This window comes from Mustelus asterias, chromosome 3, assembly GCF_964213995.1.
Source record: "Mustelus asterias chromosome 3, sMusAst1.hap1.1, whole genome shotgun sequence".
NCBI classification, from domain to species: Eukaryota; Metazoa; Chordata; class Chondrichthyes; order Carcharhiniformes; family Triakidae; genus Mustelus; species Mustelus asterias.
The window spans coordinates 88074526-88089767 of record NC_135803.1 but is presented as its reverse complement, the minus strand read 5'-3'; the positions used below and the strand labels follow the sequence as shown (position 1 = coordinate 88089767).

At 43.7% G+C, this 15242-nt stretch overlaps 1 protein-coding gene across 4 annotated transcripts in view; it reads left to right on the top strand.

The window, feature by feature from the left end:
* Positions 1-15242, top strand: part of nckipsd (NCK interacting protein with SH3 domain) — a 301148-nt gene that overhangs the window by 215970 nt on the left and 69936 nt on the right. For all 4 annotated transcript variants that reach the window (XM_078209293.1, XM_078209294.1, XM_078209296.1 and 1 more), the window contains one exon: positions 8234-8372. In XM_078209293.1, the coding sequence (XP_078065419.1) occupies positions 8234-8372 (139 nt within the window). The remainder of the gene's footprint in view (positions 1-8233; positions 8373-15242) is intronic.

Sequence of the window (15242 nt, the reverse complement as noted above, 5' to 3'; positions counted from 1 at the left end):
GTATCTAACTAACAGCGAACAAAATAACTAAACTATTAACAAACTGAATAAATCTCTTCTAACTATTAACTATTCCCAAATAAAACAAGATTCAAATGGTGTGCTGTTCAAATAAATACAATTCCCACTCATTAACAAAGAAAATGAAATTTAATCACTCTCTAAATTCAAACTAGGTTTTGTGTCTTCCAGAATATTCTGGGCCTTTGTTGATTCTTCTGTCTGGAACTTCTTTCTTCTTTGGTACCTTTGCTATCCAGATGGTGCTTTCTCTGAGACATAGATGAAGCGATGAGAACCAGCGATTCTCTCTCTCAGAGCTGTGAGCTGTTACTCTGGCAGGTGGCAGTTGCTCTCTCTTTGTCCCACTGCCCCCCTTCTTTTATACCTGTGATATTGGGATTGGTCCTAGGTTGTCAAAACCATCAGATTTAAATTTAATAGGTTCTTGGTATCCAAGTGTCTGATTCAAATTGATTGGCTACATTCAAAAGCCTGTTGTCTTGGGAAAACTGCTGCTTGGCCTTTCGATATAAATGTTTCAGTTTGGGGCTCCCTATGTGCTTGCATTTTTTTAACTCTAAGCATAGAAAAAGCACCACCTTTTAAAGGGACCATGCAATGCTTTCTCCCTTATAAACTCCAATCTACAATTACTCTACCCAACTTCGCAACACTATTAAGTGCTTAAAAACTAATACCTCAGCTGCAAGTGTACTTAATTAACAGTCGATAAATACCTGTAGAAAACCAACCAGAGGACAATGTTCACAGTCCTTTACGAAATTCATTTCATGTTGTTTTTGCAGGTGGGGAACTGGGGAAGGTAAAATCACCTCATGATTTTCTTGCTGGGAAATTATTGACCTGCTTAGAAGATTGGTCTAGAGTTAAACGGTCGAAAATAGAATACGGAACATGTGCAAAATAAAGCACGTGGATTTCAACATGGGTTCGATGCAAGGTCTTCCATTTTGGACAAAGCCTAGATCTGAGTAATCATAGAAATCATAGAAACCCTACAGTGCAGAAGGAGGCCATTCGGCCCATCGAGTCTGCACCGACCACAATCCCACCCAGGCCCTACCCCCACATATTTTACCCGCTAATCCCTCTAACCTATGCATCTCAGGACTCTAAGGGGCAATTTTTAACCTGGCCAATCAACCTAACCCGCACATCTTTGGACTGTGGGAGGAAACCGGAGCACCCGGAGGAAACCCACGCAGACACGAGGAGAATGTGCAAACTCCACACAGACAGTGACCCGAGCCGGGAATCGAACCCGGGACCCTGGAGCTGTGAAGCAGCAGTGCTAACCACTGTGCTACCGTGCCGCCAACAGTATTATTTACTGTTGAAAATCCAGGAATAGTGAAGGTTAAAAGATATTTTTGTGTCCATGCATACAGATCACTGAAATGTAGTGGTCTGGTGCAACTAATAATTAAAAAGGTGCATCTCTATAACTAGAAGGCTGGAATATATTGGAATGGGAGCTACAGCTGCACAGAGCTCGAGTTTGGTCATATTTGCAGTATTGTGTACAGTTCTGGGTGCTATATCTTAGAAAGAATCTATTGATCTTGGAGGGTGTGCAGCTGGGATTCACCAGAATGTTAGCAAGGCTTGAAGAGTTGGGTTATGAAAAGACAATATATAAACTAGACTTATTTTCTCTGAAATATAGAAGAATGAAGGTTGATTTGGTTGAGGTTGTTTGGATTTTGAAAATAATTAACTGGGAGTCAAAGATAAGGGAACATAATGCAGAGCCAGGATATCCGAAAGAGAAGTTAGGGAACATTTCTTCACCCACAGGGTGGTGGCAATTTGAACACTCTCCCACAAAAAGTAGGTCTAGCTCAATTAATAGGTTTGAGTCTGAGATCCAATGATTTTTACTAGCGATATGTAGCCACAGCGAGTGGATGCAATTAGTCATGATTTGATTGAATGGTGGTATAGGCTCAAAGGGCTAAATGTCCCACTGCTGCTCCTATACTCACCATCATGCACTGATAGAGTCAGAGTCATTATGGCACAGAAGAATACCAGTCCAGCTAATCCATTTCAGCTCTCTGTAGAGCAATCCTGTCAAGTCACATTCGCCCATTGTAGCCCTGTTTCTTCAATCTTCCTGACAAACAATGATGTTTATAGTCCCGGTTCCCAGTTGGAGCCTGTCGATGAGAGAGATAAAAAGAACAAAGTACAGCACAGGAACAAACCCTTCGGCCCACCAAGCCTGTGCTGATCATGATGTCCTAACTAAACTTTTTTTTAAAAGAAGCTTTCTGCCCTTACTTGGTCCGTATCCCTCTATTCCCTCCGTATTAATGTACCCATATAGATGCCTCTTAAATGTTGTTAATGTGCCTGCTTCCAACACCACCTCTGGCAGCGCAATCCAGGCACCCACCACTCTCTGCATGAAGAACTTCCCCACACATCTCCCTTAAACTTTCTCCGTCTCACCTTGAACCTGTACCCCTTTGAATTGACACTTCCACCCTGGGAAAACGCCCCTCAGTATCCACCTTGTCTCTGCCTCTCATAATTTTGTAGACCTCTATCAGGCCTTCCCTCAGCCTCCGTCTTTCCAGTGAAAAACAATCCCATTTTATTCAACTCGCCTCATAGTTAACATCCTTCAGACCAGGCAACATCCTAGTGAACCTTCTTTATATTCTTTCCAAAGCTTTCATGTCCTTCTGGTAGTGTGGTGATCAGAACTGCATGCAATATTCCAAATACGGCCGAACCAGAGTTTTATATAGCTGCAACATGATTTCCCATTTGTTAAGTTCCTCTGAGTACTGTTTCATAACGATAAATTCATAGCATTACCCCTTTCTCACAGTTCAGAAGCACTACATAAGCCTCTATTTCAGTGAAACGTCTGGGTGTTTTTGGAACTTTGCCAACAGATGAAAATTTTCCTGTTTCCACCTGCCCCAGAATTTGCCCAGAAATCTGAAGCCCTGCTTCAGTATTGTTTCTAAAGCCTGTATTCCTTCTGCCTCTCAGTAACTCAGTGTGTGACATAGCAAACCAGAAGTTAAGTCCCATGAACATTATTGAGAGGAGGGGGCGTGTGGAATGCTCAGGAGGACAGTGGATCTATGGATTCAGGAGCAGTGCTGCTCCTCCTAGCTTCACATCAAAGTAGATAAATCCCCGGGACCTGATCAAGTGAATTCCAGGATACTGTGGGAGGCTAGGGAGGAAATTGCGAGTCCCCTAGCAGAGATATTTGAATCATCGATAGTCACAGGTGAGGTGCCTGAAGTTTGGAGGGTGGCAAATGTTGTGCCTTTGTTTAAGAAGGGCCGCAGGGAAAAGCCTGGGAACTACAGGCTGGTGAGCCTCACATCTGTAGTGGGTAAGAAGGTATTTTGAGAGACAGGATCTACAGGCATTTAGAGACACAAGGACTGATTAGGGACAGTCAGCAAGACTTTGAGAGTGGAAAATCATGTCTGACAAATTTGACTGAGTTTTTTGAAGGGGTAACCGAGAAGGTAGATGAGGGCAGTGCAGTTGATGTTGTCTACATGGACTTTAGCAAGGCCTTTGACAAGGTACCGCATGGTAGGTTGCTGCATAAGATTAAATCTCACGGGATCCAGGGTGAGATAGCCAAATGGATACAAAATTGGCTTGATGACAGAAGACAGAGAGTGCTTGTAGAGGGTTGTTTTTCAAACTGGAGGCCTGTGACCAGCGGTGTGCCTCAGGATTGGTGCTGGGTCCACTGTTATTTGTCATTTATATTAATGATTTGGATGAGAATATAGGAGGCACGGTTAGTAAGTTTTACAGATGACACCAGGATTGGCGGCATAGTGGACAGTGAAGAAGGTTATCTAGGATTGCAAGGGGATATCTTGATCAATTGGGCCAGTGGGCTGACGAATGGCAGATGGAGTTTAATTTAGATAAATGCGAGGTGATGCATTTTGGTTGATTGAACCAGGGCAGGGCTTACTCATTTAATGGTAGGGCGTTGGGGAGAGTTACAGAACAAAGCGATCTAGGGCTACAGGTTCATAGCTCCTTGAAAGTGGAGTCACAGGTGGGCAGAGTGGTGAAGAAGGCATAAGAACATAAGAAATAGGAGCAGGAGTAGGCCATCTAGCCCCTCGAGCCTGCCCCGCCATTCAATAAGATCATGGCTGATCTGATAGTGGTTTAGTTCCACCTACCCGCCCGCTCCCCATAACCCTTAATTCCCTTATTGATCAGAAATCTATCTACCTGTGACATAAACATATTTAACGAGGTAGCCTCCACTGCTTCAATGGGCAGAGAATTCTAGAGATTCACTACCCTCTGAGAGAAGGAGTTCCTCCTCAACTCTGTCCTAAACTGACTCCCCCTTATTTTGAGGCTGTGTCCTCTAGTTCTTGTTTCCTTTCTAAGTGGAAAGAACCTATGTAGGGATATGGGGATAGGGCCTGGGTGGGATTGTTGTCGGTGCAGACTCGATGGGCCGAATGGCCTCTTTCTGTACTGTAGGGGTTCTATGGTTCTCTCTGCTTCTACCCTGTCTAGCCCCTTCATTATCTTATATGTCTCCATAAGATCTCCCCTCAGCCTTCTAAACTCCAACGAGTACAGGCCCAATCTCTCCTCATAAGCTAACCCCCTCATCTCCAGTATCAACCTGGTGAACCTTCTCTGTACTCCCTCCAAGGCCAATATATCCTTCCGCAAATAAGGGGACCAAAATTGCACACAGTACTCTAGTTGTGGCCTCACCAGTACCTTATACAATTGCAGCAAGACCTCCCTGCTTTTATACTCCATCCCCTTCGCAATAAAGGCCAACATTCCATTTGCCTTCTTGATCACCTGCAAACTGAGTTTTTGCGATTCATGCACAAGGACCCCCAGGTTCCTCTGCACAATAGCATGTTGTAATTTTTTGCCATAGAACTATAGAAAATTACAGCTCAGAAACAGGCCTTTTGGCCCTTCTTGTCTGTGCCGAACCATTTTTTGCCAAGTCCCACTGACCTGCACTTGGACCATATCCCTCCACACCCCTCTCATCCATGAACCCGTCCAAGTTTTTCTTAAATGTTAAAAGCGTTTACCACTTTATCTGGCAGCTCATTCCATACTCCCACCACTCTCAGCGTGAAGAAGCCACCCCTAATATTCCCTTTAAACTTTTCTCCTTTCACCCTTAATCCATGCCCTCTGGTTTTTTTCTCCCCTAGCCTCAGTGGAAAAAGCCTGCTTGCATTCACTCTATCTATACCCATCAAAATCTTATACACCTCTATCAAATCTCCCCTCATTTTTCTACGCTCCAGGGAATCAAGTCCCAACCTATTCAATCTCTCTCTGTAACTCAGCTTCTCAAGTCCCAGCAACATCCTTGTGAACCTTCTCTGCACTCTTTCAACCTTATTTACATCCTTCCTGTAACTAGGTGACCAAAACTGTACACAACACTCTAAATTCATAGAACATAGAACATAGAACATTACAGCGCAGAACAGGCCCTTCGGCCCACGATGTTGCACCGACCAGTTAAAAAAAAAAAAACTGTGACCCTCCAACCTAAACCAATTTCTTTTCGTCCATGAACCTATCTACGGATCTCTTAAACGCCCCCAAACTAGGCGCATTTACTACTGATGCTGGCAGGGCATTCCAATCCCTCACCACCCTCTGGGTAAAGAACCTACCCCTGACATCGGTTCTATAACTACCCCCCTTCAATTTAAAGCCATGCCCCCTCGTGCTGGATTTCTCCATCAGAGGAAAAAGGCTATCACTATCCACCCTATCTAAACCTCTAATCATCTTATATGTTTCAATAAGATCCCCTCTTAGCCGCCGCCTTTCCAGCGAAAACAATCCCAAATCCCTCAGCCTCTCCTCATAGGATCTCCCCTCCATACCAGGCAACATCCTGGTAAACCTCCTCTGCACCCTCTCCAAAGCCTCCACATCCTTCCTGTAATGTGGGGACCAGAACTGCACACAGTACTCCAAGTGCGGCCGCACCAGAGTTGTGTACAGTTGCAACATAACGCTACGACTCCTAAATTCAATCCCCCTACCAATAAACGCCAAGACACCATATGCCTTCTTAACAACCTTATCTACTTGATTCCCAACTTTCAGGGATCTATGCACACATACACCTAGATCCCTCTGCTCCTCCACACTATTCAAAGTCCTCCCGTTAGCCCTATACTCAACACATCTGTTATTCCTACCAAAGTGAATTACCTCACACTTCTCCGCATTAAACTCCATCCGCCACCTCTCGGCCCAACTTTGCAACCTGTCTAAGTCTTCCTGCAAACTACGACACCCTTCCTCACTGTCTACCACACCACCGACTTTGGTGTCATCAGCAAATTTGCTAATCCACCCAACTATACCCTCATCCAGATCATTAATAAATATTACAAACAGCAGTGGCCCCAAAACAGATCCCTGAGGTACACCACTTGTAACCGCACTCCATGATGAATATTTACTATCAACCACCACCCTCTGTTTCCTATCCGCTAGCCAATTCCTGATCCAATTTCCTAGATCACCCCCAATCCCATACATCTGCATTTTCTGCAGAAGCCTACCATGGTGAACCTTATCAAACGCCTTACTAAAATCCATATATACCACGTCCACTGCCTTGCCCCCATCCACCTCCTTGGTCACTTTCTCAAAAAATTAAATTCGGCCTCACCAATGCCTTATATAACCTTACCATAACACTTTTATACTAGATACTCCGATTTATGAAGGCCAATGTACCAAAGGCACTCTTAACGACCCTATCCACCTGTGACGTCACTTTTAGGGAATTCTGTACCTGTATTCCCAGATCCCTCTGTTCAACTGCACTCTTCAGAATCCCACCATTTACCCTGTACGTTCTACTTTGGTTTGTCCTTCCAAAGTGCAATATCTCACACTTGTCTGCGTTAAATTCCATTTGCCATTTTTCAGCCCATTTTTCTAGTTGGTCCAAATCCCTCTTTAAATAATAGTCCATTTTACTATTATTCCTTCCAAAGTGGATAACCTCACACTTGTCAACATTCAGCATGCTTGGTTCCATTGGTCAGAATATTGAATACAGGAGTTGGGACTCTTGTTGAAGTTGTACAAGACTTTGGTAATGCCACACTTGGAAGACTGTGTACAGTTCTGGTCACCCTATTATAGAAAGGATATTATTAAACTAGAAAGAGTGCAGAAAAGATTTACTAGGACGCTACTGGGACTTGACGGTTTGAGTTATAAGGAGAAGCTGGACAGACTGGGACTTTTTTCGCTGGAATGTAGGAGGCTTAAGGGTGATCTTATAGAGGTCTTTAAAACAATGAGGGGCATAGACCAGCTAGATAGTCAATATCTTTTCCCAAAGGTAGGGGAGTCTAAAAGTAGAGGACATGGGTTTAAGGTGGGAGGGGAGAGATACAAAAGGGTCCAGAGGGGCAATTGTTGCACACAGAGGGTGGTGAGTGTCAGAGGTAGTAGTAGAGGCGGGTACAATTTTGTCTTTTAAAACGTGTTTAGACAGTTACATGGGCAAGATTGGTACAGAGGGATATGGGCCAAACGTGGGCAATTGGGACTAACTTAGGGGTTAAAAAAAGGGGCGGCGTGGACAAGTTGGGCCGAAGGGCCTGTTTCCATACTGGAAACCTCTATGACTCCAGGACATTTCTCTTAAATGTTGGGCCACAGCAACCTCTCGAATCCCAGGCAGAACTGCCCAGCTCCCTACAGTTAAAACTCATTACATAAACAGGGCTCATGTCTCATTGGCATTGTACAGGGCATAAAATCTGTTATAGGCAGCAAAGCGAGATGCCTGAAAGGCTGCCTTTACCATTCTGCTGGTTAGCATTCTGCTAGTTACCGCTGCCAATGTACTCTCATTTATATTGAGTGTGCAATCTGAGGCAGGGTAATTTCATTGTGTGAGATGCATCGCTTCTCAAAATGTGCTAACTTTTAATATAGGTCAATCATTCTGAATTTGTATTTTGTGAAACTAGATGAGAAAAAGTTCCATTGATGTTATTTCTCTGAAATATGTACTGTGGAACTTGAAAAGAAATGATTGTGAAATCAGGATCTGAGCAGCAACTTGAGCTCCTGGTGAGCACTGAGCTGGAGAAATGTATTAATGTAGAACACTACTGAGCAGTACTGGTGTACTGTGACTTACCATCATTCCATTCTGTCCCAGGAACATCGAGTCACCTTGCGTCTATTCTTATTGAAGTGTTTTGGAGCAATGTGTAACCTGGATGCAACTATCATCTCAACTTTGGCAAATTCGGTGCTGCCAATGGAACTGGCACGAGACATGCAATCTGACACCAAAGGTAAGCAACTATGCCAAGATTGAATGCACCAATAATGACAAAGAATTGAGCGTTTGAAATGCAGCACCAAGCTTTGTAAAGATTTAATAATAATTTGGAGGAATTGAGTGGATGTTTAGAGTGAATGCAGTCAAATAAAACACCGAGTACATTGTGCAGACGGATAAAACACCGAGTACATTGTACAGGTAAATACAGCACCGAGTGCATTGTACAGGCGAATAAAGCACCGAGTGCATTGTACAGGCGAATAAAGCACCGAGTACATTGTACAGGCGAATAAAGCACCGAGTACATTGTACAGGCGAATAAAGCACCGAGTACATTGTACAGGCAAATAAAGCACCGAGTACATTGTACAGGCGAATAAAGCACCGAGTACATTGTACAGGCGAATAAAGCACCCAGAGCATTGTACAAGCGAATAAAGCACCGAGTACATTGTACAGGTGAATAAAGCACCGAGTACATGGTGCAGACAGATAAAACACCGAGTACATTGTGTAGACGGATAAAGCACCGAGTACACTGTGTAGACGGATAAAGCACCGAGTACATTGTACAGGGGAATAAAACACCGAGTGCATTGTGTAGACGGATAAAGCACTGAGTACATTGTACAGGCGAATAAAGCACCAAGTGCATTGTACAAGCGAATAAAGCACTGAGTACATTGTACAGGCGAATAAAGCAGCGAGTACATTGTACAGGCGACTAAAGCACCGAGTGCATTGTACAGGGGAATGAAACACCGAGTACATTGTACTGGCGAATAAAGCACCAAGTGCATTGCACAAGCGAATAAAGCACAGAGTACATTGTACAGGTGAATAAAGCACCGAATACATTGTACAGGTGAATAAAGCACCGAATACATTGTACAGGTGAATAAAGCAGCGAGTACATTGTACAGGCGAATAAAGCAACAAGTGCATTGTACAAGTGAATAAAGCACTGAGTACATTGTACAGGCGAATAAAGCACCAAGTGCATTGCACAAGCGAATAAAGCACAGAGTACATTGTACAGGTGAATAAAGCACCGAATACATTGTACAGGTGAATAAAGCACCGAATACATTGTACAGGCGAATAAAGCAGCGAGTACATTGTACAGGCGAATAAAGCACCAAGTGCATTGTACAAGCGAATAAAGCACTGAGTACATTGTACAGGCGAATAAAGCAGCGAGTACATTGTACAGGCGACTAAAGCACCGAGTGCATTGTACAGGGGAATGAAACACCGAGTACATTGTACTGGCGAATAAAGCACCAAGTGCATTGCACAAGCGAATAAAGCACAGAGTACATTGTACAGGTGAATAAAGCACCGAATACATTGTACAGGTGAATAAAGCAGCGAGTACATTGTACAGGCGAATAAAGCACCGAGTACATCGTACAGGCGAATAAAGCAACAAGTGCATTGTACAAGTGAATAAAGCACCGAGTACATTGTACAGGCGAATAAACCACCGAGTACATTGTACAGGCGAATAAAACACCCAGCGCATTGTACAAGCGAATAAAGCACCGAGTACATTGTACAGGTGAATAAAGCACCGAGTACATTGTGCAGACAGATAAAACACCGAGTACATTGTGTAGACGGATAAAGTACCGAGTACATTGTGTAGACGGATAAAGCACCGAGTACATTGTACAGGCGAATACAGCACCGAGTACATTGTACAGGCAGATAAAGCACCAAGTGCATTGTACAGGGGAATGAAACACCGAGTACATTGTACAGGTGAATAAAGCACCGAGTACATCGTACAAGCGAATAAAGCACCGAGTACATTGTACAGGCGAATAAAGCACCGAGTACATTGTACATCGTATAAAGCACCGAGTACATTGTACAGGTGAATAAAGCACCGGGTACGTTGTACAGGCGAATAAAGCAACAAGTGCATTGTACAAGTGAATAAAGCACCGAGTACATTGTACAGGCGAATAAAGCACCGAGTACATTGTACAGGCGAATAAAGCACCGAGTACATTGTACAGGCGAATAAAGCACCGAGTACATTGTACAGGCGAATAAAGCACCGAGTACATTGTACAGGCGAATAAAGCACCCAGCGCATTGTACAAGCGAATAAAGCACCGAGTACATTGTACAGGTGAATAAAGCACCGAGTACATTGTGCAGACAGATAAAACACCGAGTACATTGTGTAGACGGATAAAGCACCGAGTACATTGTACAGGTGAATACAGCACCGAGTACATTGTACAGGCAGATAAAGCACCGAGTGCATTGTACAGGGGAATGAAACACCGAGTACATTGTACAGGTGAATAAGGCACCGAGTACATCGTACAAGCGAATTAAGCACCGAGTACATCGTACAGGCGAATAAAGCACCGAGTACATTGTACAGGCGAATAAAGCACCGAGTACATTGTACAGGCGAATAAAGCACCGAGTACATTGTACAGGTGAATAAAGCACCGAGTACATAGTACAGGCGAATAAAGCACCGAGTACATTGTACAGGCGAATAAAGCACCGAGTACATTGTACAGGCGAATAAAGCACCAAGTACATTGTACAGGGGAATAAAACACCGAGTGCGTTGTGTAGACGGATAAAACACCAAGTACATTATGTAGACGGATAAAGCACTGAGTACATTGTACAGGCGAATAAAGCACCGAGTACACTGTACAGGCGAATAAAGCACAGAGTACATTGTACAGGCGAATAAAGCTCCGAGTACATTGTACAGGAGAATAAAGCACCGAGTACATGGTGCTTTATTCGCCTGTACAATGTACTCGGTGCTTTATTCGCCTGTACAATGTACTCGGTGCATTATTCGCCTGTACAATGTACTCGATGCTTTATTCACTTGTACAATGCACTTGGTGCTTTATTTGCCTGTACAAAGTGCATTGTACAGGTGAATAAAGCACCGAATACATTGTACAGGTGAATAAAGCACCGAATACATTGTACAGGCGAATAAAGCAGCGAGTACATTGTACAGGCGAATAAAGCACCAAGTGCATTGTACAAGCGAATAAAGCACTGAGTACATTGTACAGGCGAATAAAGCAGCGAGTACATTGTACAGGCGACTAAAGCACCGAGTGCATTGTACAGGGGAATGAAACACCGAGTACATTGTACTGGCGAATAAAGCACCAAGTGCATTGCACAAGCGAATAAAGCACAGAGTACATTGTACAGGTGAATAAAGCACCGAATACATTGTACAGGTGAATAAAGCAGCGAGTACATTGTACAGGCGAATAAAGCACCGAGTACATCGTACAGGCGAATAAAGCAACAAGTGCATTGTACAAGTGAATAAAGCACCGAGTACATTGTACAGGCGAATAAACCACCGAGTACATTGTACAGGCGAATAAAACACCCAGCGCATTGTACAAGCGAATAAAGCACCGAGTACATTGTACAGGTGAATAAAGCACCGAGTACATTGTGCAGACAGATAAAACACCGAGTACATTGTGTAGACGGATAAAGTACCGAGTACATTGTGTAGACGGATAAAGCACCGAGTACATTGTACAGGCGAATACAGCACCGAGTACATTGTACAGGCAGATAAAGCACCAAGTGCATTGTACAGGGGAATGAAACACCGAGTACATTGTACAGGTGAATAAAGCACCGAGTACATCGTACAAGCGAATAAAGCACCGAGTACATTGTACAGGCGAATAAAGCACCGAGTACATTGTACATCGTATAAAGCACCGAGTACATTGTACAGGTGAATAAAGCACCGGGTACGTTGTACAGGCGAATAAAGCAACAAGTGCATTGTACAAGTGAATAAAGCACCGAGTACATTGTACAGGCGAATAAAGCACCGAGTACATTGTACAGGCGAATAAAGCACCGAGTACATTGTACAGGCGAATAAAGCACCGAGTACATTGTACAGGCGAATAAAGCACCGAGTACATTGTACAGGCGAATAAAGCACCCAGCGCATTGTACAAGCGAATAAAGCACCGAGTACATTGTACAGGTGAATAAAGCACCGAGTACATTGTGCAGACAGATAAAACACCGAGTACATTGTGTAGACGGATAAAGCACCGAGTACATTGTACAGGTGAATACAGCACCGAGTACATTGTACAGGCAGATAAAGCACCGAGTGCATTGTACAGGGGAATGAAACACCGAGTACATTGTACAGGTGAATAAGGCACCGAGTACATCGTACAAGCGAATTAAGCACCGAGTACATCGTACAGGCGAATAAAGCACCGAGTACATTGTACAGGCGAATAAAGCACCGAGTACATTGTACAGGCGAATAAAGCACCGAGTACATTGTACAGGTGAATAAAGCACCGAGTACATAGTACAGGCGAATAAAGCACCGAGTACATTGTACAGGCGAATAAAGCACCGAGTACATTGTACAGGCGAATAAAGCACCAAGTACATTGTACAGGGGAATAAAACACCGAGTGCGTTGTGTAGACGGATAAAACACCAAGTACATTATGTAGACGGATAAAGCACTGAGTACATTGTACAGGCGAATAAAGCACCGAGTACACTGTACAGGCGAATAAAGCACAGAGTACATTGTACAGGCGAATAAAGCTCCGAGTACATTGTACAGGAGAATAAAGCACCGAGTACATGGTGCTTTATTCGCCTGTACAATGTACTCGGTGCTTTATTCGCCTGTACAATGTACTCGGTGCATTATTCGCCTGTACAATGTACTCGATGCTTTATTCACTTGTACAATGCACTTGGTGCTTTATTTGCCTGTACAAAGTGCATTGTACAAGGGAATAAAGCACCGAGTACATTGTACAGGCGAATAAAGCACCCAGTGCATTGTACAGGCGAATAAAGCACCCAGTGCATTGTACAAGCGAATAAAGCACCGAGTACATTGTACAGGCGAATAAAGCACCGAGTACATTGTGCAGACGGATAAAACACCGAGTACATTGTACAGGCGAATAAAGCACCAAGTGCACTGTACAAGCGAATAAAGCACCGAGTACATTGTACAGGTGGAAAAAGCACCGAGTACATTGTGCAGACGGATAAAACACCGAGTACATTGTGTAGGCGGATAACGCACCGAGTACATTGTGTGGACGGATAAAGCACCGAGTACATTGTGTAGACGGATAAAGCACCGAGTACATTGTACAGGCAGATAAAGCACCGAGTGCATTGTACAGGGGAATGAAACACCGAATCCATTGTACAGGGGAATGAAACACCGAGTACATTGTACAGGTGAATAAAGCACCGAGTACGTTGTACAGGCAGATAAAGCACCGAGTGCATTGTACAGGGGAATGAAACACCGAGTGCATTGTACAGGGGAATGAAACACCGAGTACATTGTACAGGTGAATAAAGCACCGAGTACATCGTACAAGCGAATAAAGCAGCGAGTACATTGTACAGGCGAATAAAGCACCGAGTACATCGTACAGGCGAATAAAGCAACAAGTGCATTGTACAAGTGAATAAAGCACCGAGTACATTGTACAGGCGAATAAAGCACCGAGTACATTGTACAGGCGAATAAACCACCGAGTACATTGTACAGGCGAATAAAACACCCAGCGCATTGTACAAGTGAATAAAGCACCGAGTACATTGTACAGGTGAATAAAGCACCGAGTACATTGTGCAGACAGATAAAACACCGAGTACATTGTGTAGACGGATAAAGTACCGAGTACATTGTGTAGACGGATAAAGCACCGAGTACATTGTACAGGCGAATAAAGCACCGAGTACATTGTACAGGCGAATAAAGCACCAAGTGCATTGTACAAGCGAATAAAGCACCGAGTACATTGTACAGGCGAATAAAGCACCGAGTACATTGTACAGGCGAATAAAGCACCGAGTACATTGTACAGGCGAATAAAGCACCGAGTACATTGTACAGGCGAATAAAGCACCGAATACATTGTACAGGGGAATAAAGCACCGAGTACGTTGTACAGGCGAATAAAGAACCAAGTACATTGTACAGGGGAATAAAACACAGAGTACATTGTACAGGGGAATAAAACACCGAGTACATTATGTAGACGGATAAAGCACTGAGTACATTGTATAGGCGAATAAAGCACCGAGTACATTGTACAGGTGAATAAAGCACCAAGTGCATTGTACAGGCGAATAAAGCACCGAGTACATTGTACAGGTGAATACAGCACCAAGTGCATTGTACAAGCGAATAAAGCACCGAGTACATTGTACAGGCGAATAAAGCACCAAGTGCATTGTACAGGCGAATAAAGCACCAAGTGCATTGTACAAGCGAATAAAGCACCAAGTACATTGTACAGGTGAATACAGCACCAAGTGCATTGTACAAGCGAATAAAGCACCGAGTACATTGTACAGGCGAATAAAGCACCAAGTGCATTGTACAGGCGAATAAAGCACCCAGTGCATTGTACAAGCGAATAAAGCACCGAGTACATTGTACAGGTGAATAAAACACCGAGTACATTGTGTAGACGGATGAAGCACCGAGTACATTGTGTAGACGTATAAAGCACCGAGTGCATTGTACAGGCGAATAAGGCACCGAGTACATTGTACAAGCGAATAAAGCACCAAGTACATTGTACAAGCGAATAAAGCACCGAGTACATTGTACAGGCGAATAAAGCACCGAGTACATTATACAGGCGAATAAAACACCAAGTGCATTGTACAAGCGAATAAAGCACAGAGTACATTGTGTAGACGGATAAAGCACCGAGTACATTGTGTAGACGGATACAACACCGAGTACATTGTGTAGACGGATAAAGCACCGAGTACATTGTACAGGCGAATAAAGCACCGAGTACATTGTACAGGCGAATAAAGCACC